The sequence below is a fragment of the Pongo pygmaeus genome, chromosome 15 (assembly GCF_028885625.2).
Source record: "Pongo pygmaeus isolate AG05252 chromosome 15, NHGRI_mPonPyg2-v2.0_pri, whole genome shotgun sequence".
Classification (NCBI taxonomy): Eukaryota; Metazoa; Chordata; class Mammalia; order Primates; family Hominidae; genus Pongo; species Pongo pygmaeus.
This window is the reverse complement of record NC_072388.2, coordinates 95,918,919-95,933,728: the sequence shown is the minus strand read 5'-3', so window position 1 is coordinate 95,933,728 and position 14,810 is coordinate 95,918,919. Positions and strand designations below refer to the sequence as shown.

General features: G+C 34.3%; 1 protein-coding gene across 8 annotated transcripts in view; it reads right to left on the bottom strand.

The window, feature by feature from the left end:
* Nucleotides 1-14,810, bottom strand: part of VRK1 (VRK serine/threonine kinase 1) — an 84,113-nt gene that overhangs the window by 14,914 nt on the left and 54,389 nt on the right. For all 8 annotated transcript variants that reach the window (XM_063652060.1, XM_054448540.2, XM_063652059.1 and 5 more), the window contains exons 6-11: nucleotides 13,665-13,773; nucleotides 13,438-13,530; nucleotides 11,251-11,383; nucleotides 10,353-10,473; nucleotides 10,013-10,071; nucleotides 5,901-6,079 (exon numbers count right to left, since the gene is read on the bottom strand). In XM_063652060.1, the coding sequence (XP_063508130.1) occupies nucleotides 5,901-6,079; nucleotides 10,013-10,071; nucleotides 10,353-10,473; nucleotides 11,251-11,383; nucleotides 13,438-13,530; nucleotides 13,665-13,773 (694 nt within the window). The remainder of the gene's footprint in view (nucleotides 1-5,900; nucleotides 6,080-10,012; nucleotides 10,072-10,352; nucleotides 10,474-11,250; nucleotides 11,384-13,437; nucleotides 13,531-13,664; nucleotides 13,774-14,810) is intronic.

Sequence of the window (14,810 nt, the reverse complement as noted above, 5' to 3'; positions counted from 1 at the left end):
CCCAGTGACTCCCCAAAAGCAGGATCTGTAATTTTGTTTCTTCCCTGGCTGGGAAGAAACCTGGAGAAAGATGGCAGAATAATCAAAATCACTAATTATCCTCAACAGTAAACAGGGAACTGCCACAACAGGTGAGAAAAGAGAACATAAATAAGAAACACATAAAGAACTAAAGCCATGGAGAAGAGATCGCCAATACAGTCTTTCTTTCACTGTGGATTCACTAAGAACATCCCAAATTAATAAACTCACATTTTTGCTTCTTCTGGGTAGGCAGAGAACAGAAGCAAACACTGGAAAATGACTGATAATTCGGCCTATGGCTCACCAGATCCACACCCAAATATGTATTCATAGGCAAAGAAAATGAATTAACAATATAACAAGCCCTAAAATCCAAACTATAAAGAATAAAATTCTCAAAGATGGGAAAGTCAAAGATTCACAAATACAATAATCTAGTAAATTCACATAAAGCTATCCTTACCCAATATGAATAAGACAGAATAAGCACGCCAACAAAGAATACCAGGAGACAAGAAAATAAACTGAAAAAGAACCTCACAGCATGAAAAAGATAGCTGAAGACTCCACCTCTGAAAGAAAACAGTCCTCCCCCAGGGAAGAAAGTTTTATAAAATGCATCAGAGGCTTAAAAAAATAGATTTAAAAATACTTATTTTTTAAAAAATAGAGGAAATTATTTTTTAAAAGACAAAAGGATAACAAGGAAACCGCATAGCTAAACAAAACAATCATTATAGAACTTATATATATTAGGAATATTAAAAAACAGAGCAAACATATCTGACAACCAGATAACATAAAGGAAAGACTTTGTATAATCACAGATAATCCACAAAAAAAAAAACAGAATAAGAATTAAGCAGTTATAAGAAAATAGACATGGATGTTGTGTATTATCTCTACAGACACAGAAGACTACAAACACGACTGAGATAAACGGAAGAACATCTAAGTAACTATAGGGGCCTACTATGGCTATGGAAGGGAAGATGTCAGTTCTTTCCGAATTGCTCTATAGAGTAAAGGCAACTTTAGTCAAAATCTCAGAAGTATTTTTGAGGAAGCTAATAAGCCAATTCTAAAATTTGTATGTAAATTCAAAGAGCCAAGAATAGCAAAGACAATGCTAAAGAAATAAAAGTTGGAGAATATATGCTATCAGATATCATTATGAAGACAATAGTTCAAACAGTGTGGCACTGGCACAAAGATGGACAAGCAGGCCAATGGTACAGAATAGGTTATCTAGAAAGAGACTCAAACACCTATGGTTACCACCGCAATGCTGTAAGGACAGGATCGTCTTTTCCACAAATGGTTGAGATCAACTAGATATCCAAAAGAAGGAAAACAAATATTGACTCACACCATGCACAAAATCAATTTCTGTTAAACTGTAGACTTAAATGTGATGGATAAGATAAACTTTCTTGAAAATAACATATCTTCATGATCCTAAGTAGACAAAATATTCCCAAATAGAATATAAAAAGCACTAACCATAAACAAAAAGACTGATAAACTGAGCTTCATGAAAATGAAGAGATTCTATTCATTAAAAGATACCATATTAAGAGTGAAAAGATTAAACACCAACTGGAAGATGATATGTGCAACACATACATTGTTTACATACAAAGTATTCAACTCTGGCAAATCAAAAGAAAGCTAACAACCCCAATTTTTTTTTTTTTAAATAGGCAAAAGATTTGAAATGTATTTCACCAAAAAAAAAAAAAGGATTATCAAGGCTGGCAGGCATACAAAAATGTTTCAAATCAATATTTTTCAAGGAGATTAAATTAAAACCATAAACAAATCAGTGCACATCCACCAAAATAGGAGAAATTAAATATAATGCAAGAGCTAGTGTCAGTGAGCAACGGGAACTCCCCCATGCTACCGATAAGAACGTAAGCTGAGAGAGCAGCTTTGGAAAACTGGCAATATCTACAAACCCTCAACATAAGTAAGCCCTAGGCTGCAGCAACCCCAGTACGTACAGACCCAATCTGAAATAAATGTACGTTTCCCCCAAAAAATTAAAATAATGTTCTTAACAGCATTATCAGAACTGCTAGAAACTGGAATAATTTGAATGTCCATCAATAAATTACGGTATAGTCATATGGGATATTACATAGCAATGAAAAACAACAAATTTTTGTTATATGCAACAGCATGGAAATTCAGAGATACAATTAAATGAAAGAAACAAAAGAGTATGTAATATATGATACCATTACTATAAATTTCCCCAAAAATGGCAAAACTAATTCTGGCAATGATCTATATCTTGATCTGGGTGATGTTTAAATGAGTATTGTGTAAAAGTGTACTTATTCATGCACTTTTCTATACATATGTAACAACTTCACTTAATTAGGGCAAAAAAGTCCACTTGACAAAATTCAGCCAAATAAGAAGCTCAAAATAAAGAATTCAATAACAGACCTAAAGAAAAAAATTGTTAGCAAATGCTGACTCGACTTAACTACAGTACTATGATCAAACCATTAGAAAACAGAAATGTACTTCAACAATTAAATTTATATAATTAAAATACAGTTTATCTTTATTACTGTATCAGGCTAAAACAGCTAGATAGATTTTCACCAAATTTAGAGTACATTCAGGGCAACCCGACTGAAACTATAGGCTACAATGGTATAAAGGCTGTACGAGGTGCAATCCCTTCAGAAAGAAAGGAAGAAAGCTGTCCACCAGAGCAGCTGCAGGCTACTGATTTGCAATGGAAGGGCTTTGCACTTATTCAATTCTTTGTACCCTGTTCCAGGCTAAGTGCCAGCAAGGGTTTATTTAACAATGGTTAAATAAGAGAAACTCTAGAAAGACCAATTAGCATAATACAGCCAGAAAAATAAAATTTTAAAATTTTAAAATTAGGAGGTAAAATAGAGAAGGAAAGAAAGGTATGTGAATAATCATTCATAGGGAGCAACAATATAGGCTGTCTGAAAATGAAAAAATAAAATACAAACTGCAAGGCCATGATCTAGACCTTATTCAACGACTTTCCAGGGATGAGATTCCAGTCAACAACCCTTTTTGTTGACTTAGGTAGGCAACTTAAAACCCTAAAATAGCATGGAAGTGTTAATGTCCTTTTAACTTGCTGAGCTCTTTCCAGTAAATTAAGCTGTTCTTAATCCAGATGGAACAGGAAGAAATTCTTTAAGAATGGGACCACATGTCATTGATCTTAGTAGCCCTAGAGACCTAGTCTAGATCAGGTACATAAACTAGACCTTTTACGTAATTGTTGAATGTTAATTTATGAGTATACACTGAATCCAATAACTGTTGCGATGTACTGCCAGATTCTAAAAACTGAAAATGTTTAGTTCTAATCAACAATAAAAATATTTGACTTTGTACTTTTTAAGGGCAGATATATACTTGATCTCTCTGTTCTCCTTCAGCCTTATGCCATCCCAAAATTCTACGCTTTAAATAAAGCTCCTTGATTATTAAGCAGAAAACATTTCTAAGTGGGTAAATTCATGTTTCACTCTAGTTTCCAAATATACTGCACCATAATCAAGCATGGCTGCAAAAAAATAGACAAGAAACCTTGCTTCATTCCACTGTTGATCAATTCCTGTAGGTTTTTACCAAAAAGAATATTTCTTAGGAACCTAAAAACAAACATATATTAAACTGATTAAACCTACCCCTTTCCAAAAGAGATCTGAGTCTGATATAGACACAGAAAACATACTTTACACTTTTAAAAAGTATGACAAATGAAAAGAGAGGAAACAAATGTACTAATTATAAAAATTAACAAAATTTCTAGAACTAAGCATCATATTTAGTTTTGAGCCTCCTGACATCCAGAGCAAAAAAAGACATCTGGGTTATAGATCTTGCTGAAAAACAGAGGCAGCAAGCTAGTTTCTCAAAGGAGAAAGCTTTTCATTGCAGGGAGCCCCCAACTTCTCATCCAGCAGAGCTCTGCTTTTATCTGTTTTCAATGAGAGCATTTACAATTTATATGAAGAAAATGTTCTGCAGTTTAAAAGAAAAGCTTAAAAAAACTGGTCTGGTCCAATTCTTTCACTTTACAAAAAAAAAAAGCTAACAAAATTAATAACTCACTTCAGTTACATGGCTATCAAGCAGCTCATGATCTTACCTAACCTTAACTTTTATTAATTTCTTTTTAATACAAAGAATAACCCTGTGTCAGCAATGAGTGTACAAAAAGCAGTAAACTAATAAAGTAAATCGCCTAATAGTTCAACTTGTTCAACTTAGTATTCATTTTTTTCCCCTAGATGAAGCTAACATGTCAGGGATGATCCAACAGGAAATTTCCAGCCTTCTGAACTATCCAAGGACACCAGAGAATTATAAGGTCACAGATGTTAGCTCTGCAGCAGACTGACCTACTCAGCTGTAAAGTCAGCCAACCTGCAGAAACTACATTTTCTCCAGCATGTAGGTCCAAACAACAGGGATTTGCAAAGGAAGGTAGGGGCGGGGGCAGGGGGATGGGGGTTGGGCGAGGGGGAGGTGGTTGCTCTGGACAAGTTCTCACATAGCAGCAGAGATCTTTACTTCTCAATCAACAAAATTTTAGAGAAAAACACTATACAAGCTACCTATAAATATTAACGCAGAGAAATCTATCCTGGGCAATAAGAAACATGCTGCTTGTTTATGCATGTATGCAAAGAGTAAGTTTACTATAATACCTTACTAAAAAATTCCACTCAGGCTTCCATTTTACCCTCTTCATTTCAAACAGATATAGTTTTCAGCACACTTGTTGACCACAAAACTGGAGCAGATGCAATTAAGATAAAACTTATCAAAGAAAAAAAGTATATGTAGATGCATGTATATAATTTCAGATTCTATGATGAAATTACAGAGACCTGCTATTTGGCAAAGTAAGTCAAATTTTTGGTCCAATTTCAAAATTTCTATCTCCTTTGTTAATTGAAAAGATAAAAACTTTTAAATATGCTGCTTCTGATTTTAAAGAGAGAAAAATTTGTTTTAACGCTTTTTCTCAGTTTGGAATATGAGATTTCCAAATAAATCTATTAGAATTTGCAAAGTTAATGACAGTAAAAATGGTTAATAATGTAAAAAAAATTTTTCTTCTGAAAGTTGTTTTCCTTCCTCATATAAAAATAGCTAACACATTGTATTAAATAATTTCAGATTATAAGGGAAATCAGTAAGTTTATCAATAAGCTAATTATCAAAAATAATCAATAGCAAATCAGTAAGTTAATGCATACCTGTAAAATCTAAAGTGATGCCAGAAGTTCTTTACATGCTTGTATAATACTTTTACCATAAAGTTCATTATTTAACATTTCTCTCCAAACAATTAATCCCCTTATATGCTGATATATAGCTTTATATAATATTTCTTCACAGAGCAAAATAATGTTCAAATGGTAAAATGCACCACACCAACAAACAAGGAAATTTTCAAATGGTAATTTTTCAAATGCCCGTTTTCAACTGGTAAATACTCTGACCATATCCACAAATAAGAAACAACCGAGACAAGATGAACCCTAAAAGGTGACTTGGGAGAAAAGAACATATAAATTATGAATTCAGTGCACCATCAAAATTTCCCTGTCAGATATCAGTATTCCAAGTTAAAATCATTTCAGGAATTTAGTAACTTGCTACCAAACATAAGAAATATATAAATATTTATTTTTCTACAACCCTCTACACATTGTTCTGTATTATAAAAAAGTTTACCTTAATTGCCGTGCAATGTTATTTTTCTTCATTGAACTACTGCTATACTTTCTTATAGTATTTGTTGCAATTATAAACACAAGAAGACCAAAGAATAATTTAATAACAAAATTCACCTTTGTTATTGTTTTTGCTTTCAAACCTCCATTCTCCACAACACTGAGGTCCAATTTGCCATCATCCTTACTTCCTATAGCTTTTAGTCCTTGCAAAAGAATGTCACGTAAATTTTCATAAAGAGGTTTTTCAGTGTAGTCTAGTAATTTCACTGTTTCCATGTATTTGGCAATTTCACCTAAAAGAATAACACAATCATTTTATAACTTTCAATATATTTCTCTCTTACCTCTAAAAAAAATAATTCATGGTTATAGTAAAGTTAGAATGCAAACACACACCTTGTTAAGATACCTATTTTTTTCAATCACTTCAATGAAAAGTATGCTTTTGAACTCAGGAATTGTCAGATAACTGAAATTAAAAAAGTATTTTGAGATACAATGTAAAACACACTTTTGTAATTGTGAGAAACAAGACAGAACTTAAAATGTAAATATTCATAAAAATAACTATTATAGTATTAAAGTTATTAAAAAATACAAAGGGATCTAGAATAAAGATTAGAAAGTAAAATGTCCTTAAATACAATGAATATCATAGCCAATTTGTTTTTGCCATCAAAGCCATTAGCTCTATAGCAGATAGCTATATTCTTTGTGTAAATGAGAAATAAAACATACCAAAAAGAGGTCAAAGAAAGAAGAAAGAAATAAGGTCTGGCTTTCCTATAAAAGAGAAAAATCAGCTTCCAAATGATAAAAGTTTACTGTACACTTAGACAGAACCACACCATAAAAAAGAAATCCTACTAGTCAAGATCAACACTTCTCAACATTAAAAATTCATTTTTGAGCTAATGACTCACACACAGACCTTTCCCCAGACCTCCAGACTTGTATATCCATCATTTCATATACTGGTCCTTGGATGTGTAAATATCACCATTAATTCCAACAAACCCACATCTAAACTCTTGACCTATCCCTAAAACTTGAGGTTTTCTCTGTCTCAGTTACTGAGATTTTCATCCTTCTAGCTCCTCAAGCCAAAATCTGAGTTAGTCACCCTTGAATCATTTCTTCTCACACCAGTCATTCAAGAGATCTTATCAGTTCTACACACACGCACGCGTGTGCATATATACACACATTCATTAACTCAAATATTTATTAAGCACTTCCTATGTGCCAGGCACTATTCCTAAATACTTGGAATATACCAAGAAAAAAACGGACAACAATCCCTAACTTCCAATTTCTTCATCTGATAAAGGAGATGTACAAAAAACCTAAAACAAATATCACCATGTACGATAAAACATTGAAAATGCTCCCCTGGGAGAGAAAAATGTCCACTTTTGCCATATCCCTTCAGTATAATAGAACAGTTATGTGTACTTTTAGCTAGTACAATAAGAAAATAAATAGAAGGCATAAAGAGTGGAACAGAAGATGTAAACCAGTCTTTAGTCACAAACAACATAATACTACATGTGGAAAATCCTACAGAATCTACAAAAAACTACTAGAACTAGTAGATAAATTTAACAAGGTCGTAAAATGCAAGGTAAATATATAAAAATCTATCTTATTTCTATATACTAGCAAAAAGCAATTGGAAAATAAACTATTAAAAAATACTTAAAATAGCATTAAATACTTTGCAACAAATACAATGAAAGATGAGCAAGATTTTCCTAGAGAAGACTATAAAACACAGTTGAGAGAAATTAAGACAGACCAAATTTAATAAAATATATACCATACAAGTGGACTGGAAGACTCAACAGTATAAAGATGTCAGTGCTCCCCAAACTGGTCTACAGAGTCAAATTCAATCCCAAGGTTCCAGCAAACTTGGAGGTGGGTGAGTGTGTGTGTAACTGACAAGGTGATTCTAAAATTTAAATAGAAATGCAAAGGGCAAAGAATAGCAAAGTAGCAAAGTCCAGTTAAAGAAAAGCAGTGCCAAAGAATTTCAACTACCAGATATCAAGCTTAAAATACAGCTACAGTAACTAAGACAGTGTGGTCCAAGAATAGGCAAAAAGGACAACTGAAAAAAGAGAGTCCAGAAACAGATGCACAGATCCACAGATCCACACTTGATGACAAACATGACAACAAAGGAAAAGAATGGTCTTTTCAAGAAAGGCTGCTGGGTCAATTAGATATAAATATGGGGATAGGAAAAATACATGACCCCTCCTCAAATAATACCCAAAAACCAACTGCAGGTAGACTATACATCTGTATGTATAATTGGCAAGCTGCAACTGCCAAAAATTGGAGACAACCTAAGAGCAGAATAAATAAATAATAGTATGTAACTACGATAGAATACCATATAGAAATGACAATGAGGAAACTACTGTTAAACATACAATAATAGGGCCTAGGGCAGTGGCTGACGCCTACAATCCCAACACTTTGGGAGGCTGAGGTAGGAGGACTGCTTGAGCCCAGGAGTTCAAGACTAGCCTGGGCAACATAGTGAGACCACATGTCCACAAAAAAAAATTTTTAATTAGCCAGGTGTGGTGGTGTGTGCCTGTAGTCCCAGCTACTTCAGAGACTGAGGTGGGAAGATCTCTTGAGCTCAGGAGGTCAAGGCTGCAGTGAGCTGTGACTGTGCCACTGCACTCCAGCCTGGGCAACAGAGCGAGACCCTGTCTCAAAAAACAAAACAACAATAACAAAAAAAAAACATGCAATAATGGGGATGAATTTCACAAATACATTACTGAGTGAAAGAAAAGGACACTAACAGAAGTAAACAATAATTTCATGAGGACAGGAATTTTTACCTATTTCATTCACTGTATTACTCCATTTCTATAAATTTTAAACACAAATATTTGGTATTGGAAATTAAGGTAAGTGACTCATTTGGTCAGGAGGGAGAGGATACTGATTGCTATGAGGTCCATGGGATAATTCTGAGAAACCCGCATTGTATTTATTGATATGGGGAGTAGGTTGCAATTTTAAATAGCATAAGGTCAGGATAGACCTCCCTGGAAAGGAGACAACTGAGCAAAAGGCTTAGAAAGACTTCTGAACATATCCAAACTGACCAATTCTCACTCTTTGGCTGCTACTTCTCTTGCATGGGTTACTGCAGTGGCCTCTTAACCTGCTTTCTGCCTAGGCCCATCCTTGCTCCTTCAGCAGTCCATCCCCATGCCAGAAGCAGGAGACCCTTCCCCTCAGGATAAGCAGTTCATGTCACTCTTCTACTACAAACCTCACAGTCTTCCTTGAAGTAAAAGCCAAAGCCCTCATGTTTACCTACGAAGACACAGTCCTCGCATCTCCTGGGCACTGGTGTCCCTTCTGCCTAGAACTCTCTTCCCCAGACTTCTACACAGCTCACTCCCTCCCTCACCTCCTTCCTACAACTGCTCTAATGTCACCTCCCAAGTGAGGATGTCCCTGTAACTTAAAATTACAGTCCTCCTCACTACTTTACTACCCACCCCATCCCCATACCCCTAATTCTATTCCCTGTTTTCTTCTAGTTCCACAGTACTAACCAGGGGAACATATAAATTTTGCTCATGTGTTTACTATCTAAAATCCTCCAACTACAATGCTAGCTTCATGAGGGCAGGGATATTTGTTTTGTTCACTGATACACCCCCAGTCCCTGGCAAACAATAAAGCCTCAATATTTACTAACTTAATGGATGAATGAAATTTGCTTCCTTTGCTAAAAGCACTGAATAATAATTGAATGAGGTTCAAGTATTCATTTAACAAACCATCTAACATATTTTTTTTTTTTTGAGATGGAGTCTCGCTCTGTCACCCAGGCTGGTGTGCAGTGGCACAATCTCAGCTCACTGCAACCTCCACCTCCCGGGTTCAAGCGATTCTCCTGCCTCAGCCTCCCAAGTAGCTGGGACCACAGGCGTGCACCACCACGCCTGGCTAATTTTTTGTATTTTTAGTAGAGATGAGGCTTCACCGTGTTAGCCAGGATGGTCTTGATCTCCTGACCTCGTGATCCACCCACCTCAGCCTCCCAAAGTGCTGGGATTACAGGTGTGAGCCACCACACCTGGCCGCCACCTAACATCTTACATTAAGGGCTATTCCATGGATATCATGCCTTTTTATCCCCAGAAAACAAAATCCCTATTAACACTGAAGAAGTCATTTCCTACCTGGTTTGTTTTTCTCAGGAAAACATTTGTCCATCAAACTTGCAATATTTTCTCTATATCTGTTAAAAATTAAAGAATGAGTCATTGTTTGAAGCTTGATGTCATATGTTAATATGAAATAAAAATATATAGCACATTAAGCTATATTGTGCTACATCCTAAATATGCTTACAGACATTTTTCTAAAATAAACAAAAGACCAAGGAATCTTACTGTTTAACAAGTACTTTCTTATTTCTATATCAGTATCAGTTGAAACTATAGTTCCTATCAAGAAATTGTGACTAAAAACATTTGGCTTATCATGATTTTGCTAGAAATAACTTAAGTTTTCCTTTACCTAATTTTGGAATCTCTAACATATTTAGGATCTTTCAAATTATCCTCCCAAGGAAGATGGCCAGTAAGCCATTGGATCATGCAATAACCAAGTATTTCCAAATCACCACGTCTTGATGGGGCTACAAATGCAAGAGAAGAACATTAGGTAGACTGAAATAATTTTTAATGTATATTTTAAAGTATATATAAAGTAATAACATAAAACAAGTCAACTCCACAGTCTGTTTTTCATCATAAAATTTTGACTGCATTTCACCTAGGTACTGAACATTGGACAATATAAAAGAAATAGCTTACCTCCCAATTAACTTCCAACTAATAATCTACTTTAAAACCCAAACTGGTAAATTTTAGGGTTTCAAGCGGAGACTGTTAGTCTGGAAATAAAACAAGTTTTCCTTTGGAAAACTTGAAGATATTCTTAAAATTTTTATATGCTATTAAGAGGCCCAGAGAACTGGGTATTTGAGTTCTTCCACAGCCTTGAGCACAGAAGAAACGACTGCTGAAGAAATAAACTAACTTAACAGGTAACAAAATAAAAGTTAGCTGTTATAAAGTTGTAGATAAATAAGAAACTTGAGGAAAAACACAAAAACAAACATTCCAATTAAACTACATAAAACCAAAAAGAAATCCTCATGGCAGCTGAATGAACCACTACCACCTTCTTGGTTATCTTTGAAGGCTGCGAGGAAAAGGCAGGAGAGAAGAACACAGATGGTCCTGGAATACAATTGCAGGAGTCTCACCTCTGCCTTCTTTCCTCATGCCACTGTGCCTTTTCAATTCTTTTTTATTTATCTATTTATTTATTTATGCATAATTAAGAACTATGTAGGAATCTGGGTGAAAATATTAGCAGTCTATTTCTCACTCCAGTACTACTGACATACCCACGCCATTGTGTGCATCTATGCTCGTGAATTCAATAGTGCCATCGTGACATCTTTTGGGGTCTTCTTTGTATTCTTTATGAACTCCTTCTGGGCAGTACCGATAAGCAAGGCCATAATCTACCAAGTACACCTACAAATTTCCAAGCACCAAGACAAACTAAAGTCAAAATCACTGCATATACCCCTTTAAAGCACAGAAACAAAATACTGGCATCTGAAGGTGGGTTCATCTACAAGGTCATTCCATAACACTCCAAACAACTTAGATCCAAAATGCAAACAACAGCAAATACTTAATTCTGAAAGGCTTTTTATTTTTAATAAAAATGTTAAATGACCACATAGCTATAGTATAATCACTTGACTTTATATACTTTTTTAAGATAAGTATATGTTATACTTGTAATTAATCTTGTCTCAATTTGAACGAAAATTATACATTTTATACTTTATCTTACAGACTCTAAAATTGAGCACAGAGCAAACCGTCAATACTTGTTGCAATACAACTGCTACTTTCCACACAGAAAAGCACACCCAGTAGAAGACTGCTAATGATGCTGACACATGATATGTTAATTACCTTCTATTCCTCTGTTTCTTCACTTGTAAAATAATCAAATTTCAATTTACTTTATAAAAATATTTCATACATCATAATAATGACCTAAAGAACTGTTAGATCAGGCTTTTATCTATATCTAAATACTATATTCTAAAGCCAAGTCCTCATGATTAAAAGTAAATTTTAATATTACATACATACTTATTTGTGGGCATATACATGTGGGTCTGATTAGCATACAAAGCTAATAAACTTGGCTTTCTTCCATTCCATAGCCACACATTACATCTCTAATTCTGAGTAAATGTCACAAATGCATGCATCTGGGCACAAGAGGAAACTGAAGTAAAAATATGTGGCTAGATCTAGCACATACATCTAACACTGGAAAAATAATCCCATCCAAAGCATATGTCTGAAGGATAACAGAGCTGCAAAAATATTTCCATATAAACAAAGGCAGCATGTTTTAGTCACCTGCAAAGTGATATAAGTTGTATTTTATTATACTGTACAAGTCCAGCCTATTTGAATTAATGGAACCCTTATTGTTCAGGTTGTTAGCTGCGTTTTCTTTGTTCTTAGCCTAGAAATATCTAAAAAGAAATGGCTAGAAAGAGCAGGGATGAATTTGATGATTGCCTTTTTAAGATTTCTCCATTAGCACACTATCTTAATAGTATAGTAACTTTCTTCTTTTATACTTATATAGATTCCCTTATATCCACCATAACTGACATTGGAGGAAGGGAAGCAAATACGAGACGACAGAAAAAGAAAAGGGAGCCAAAGGAAAAAGGAAAAACTAAGCAAAGGTAGTTAAAGGTACATTTGAGAGAAAGAATGAAGTACAGAGTACTGACAAATAATTACAATAATCAAAGTACCCAAACACATTTAAAATGTTTAAATCTTCCTTTTTATATAAGATCAAGTAAGAAGTGAGAACATACATTAAGTATGAATGTCAACTAAACCTTACTTTCACCGAAATCACAGAAACAGTTATACAGGAAAATTGTATAGCTCCCTCTACTTCAACTAAACTGACCTAAATAAAGGTATAATAACATTAGCTTTTCTCCTTTCCTTAGAAAGTAAAAATTACAAAGGGAATGTAATAAGCTAAAAAAAAATGCACATTTGAATTCCAAACACTAAGAGTATACAAATTTAGACAGCTAAGATATTTCTGTAAACCAATTGATTTGAATAATCAACATGTTAAAGACCAAATTTTCCAAGTAATAGAACACTTACATTTGATGGATTTCTTGAACAAAGGAATAAAAAAAGTGACAAAGCAGACAGGCAAACATAATTCATTGGTGTACTATATAATTTTAAGCTTCCACCCCCAAATAGCTATTTGAAATTCATTTTGTATCACAAGCACTTCTTCTGAATATTATTTAGGGCAAAATAGCCAACTTGATAAAGTGCCAACAAATCACATCAAAAATGTAGAATGTTAACTAGATCAAAGTGTCAAGAAGAAATATTATTACCATATCTACTTCAAAAAGTAAAACTTCTACACAGGTTCAAAAGTTCAAAGCAACCATATTTATTTTCAAACAACACGCTTTAAATAGTAGAAATTAAAGTTATAAAACTACCTGGTCAGGATTCTTGTAGTTCAGAAGAAGATTTGAGGCCTTGATATCTCCATGCACATACTCATGCTCGTGAATATATTCCAGAATATCCAGCTATGAAAGTATCATACAGAATAAGTTAATGCAGTACCTAACACCAGCCAGCAGAGGACCAAGCTTCAACATAAACTAGCCTTTACTGTACTCAAAACAATTTTTTAAAAACAAGAAGAACGTAGCTCACATACAATTCTTAAGCTTAGCTGCAAGACAGTTTTCCGAGAAAACCTTTTGGCATTTGCTTCATATATTTTCTGAAGGTCACTCCCAAAGCGATCCATTATCATAAACCTGTAACTGAAGACAAATATGAAAAGCCAATGAACAAAATACAATTCAAGAAAACCAACTTTGCAATGAGTACTCTCAAAGTAATTTTTTTAAGACAATGTTTAGTAAAGAAGTATTCTTTAAAAAAGAAATACAAACATTTGCAACAATTTCTCCCAACTAGAAATCTCAAAGAGTTCAGAGTGCTTTCAGGTCCTGCTTTTTACCTGGAGGGCCTCTTCCTGGTCGCAGCTAGTTTCAGGAGACTATTCAATTTAAGATAACGCTCACAGAGAGAACCCAAGAAGTTTATTCACAGTAAAAATAAAACAAGCTGAATAAAAATGACAGCATTGATTTTTCTCATAGTTAAAATTAATTCATTTTTCTGGATATCAGCTTCCTTCCTGTGACTGTTTCTCCTTATTTTTAAGGTATATTTCAGCAGTAACAACATTCTGCTAAAATCAAGATTCTCATGAGATGCTTTAACAAGAGCCAGATTCAATACCATTGTTTAAATGGCGTAAAAGGATTGTACATTAAACACTCAATGGCCAAGATTTGGGGAAAAACAAATATCCTGGAAAAACATGAAGATAACTGGCTTTGCATAAAGCAGCTATGTCACCTTGGTTGAGTCACATTACTTCCTGGGCCTCAATTTCCACAGAAGTAAAATGAGAGAGTAGGGATCACCCTTTCTAAGGTCACTTCCAACACCCAAAACTCAGATTCAATAATCATGTTATATTTCAGTATGTACAGAAAAGCATCACCTACTTGCAATAACACTGCTTAGCTTCTGCTCTGAGGACCACTTTTATCTTCAATAGTTTTCCAGATTCTAACTTGTCTGGTGAAATCATTCAGTAAATCAATAAAAATCAAAACCACACTCAGAATGTATCAGGACATCTCCAATGAGGAAGATTATGAATCATCAACACCATAACATCTAGCATTTACTGAACACCTGGTATGCACACAGCACTACTATAAGTACTTAAAATGTTAGTAACGCATTTAAACCTCACATCACTCTATAAGGTAGGTAACTCCTA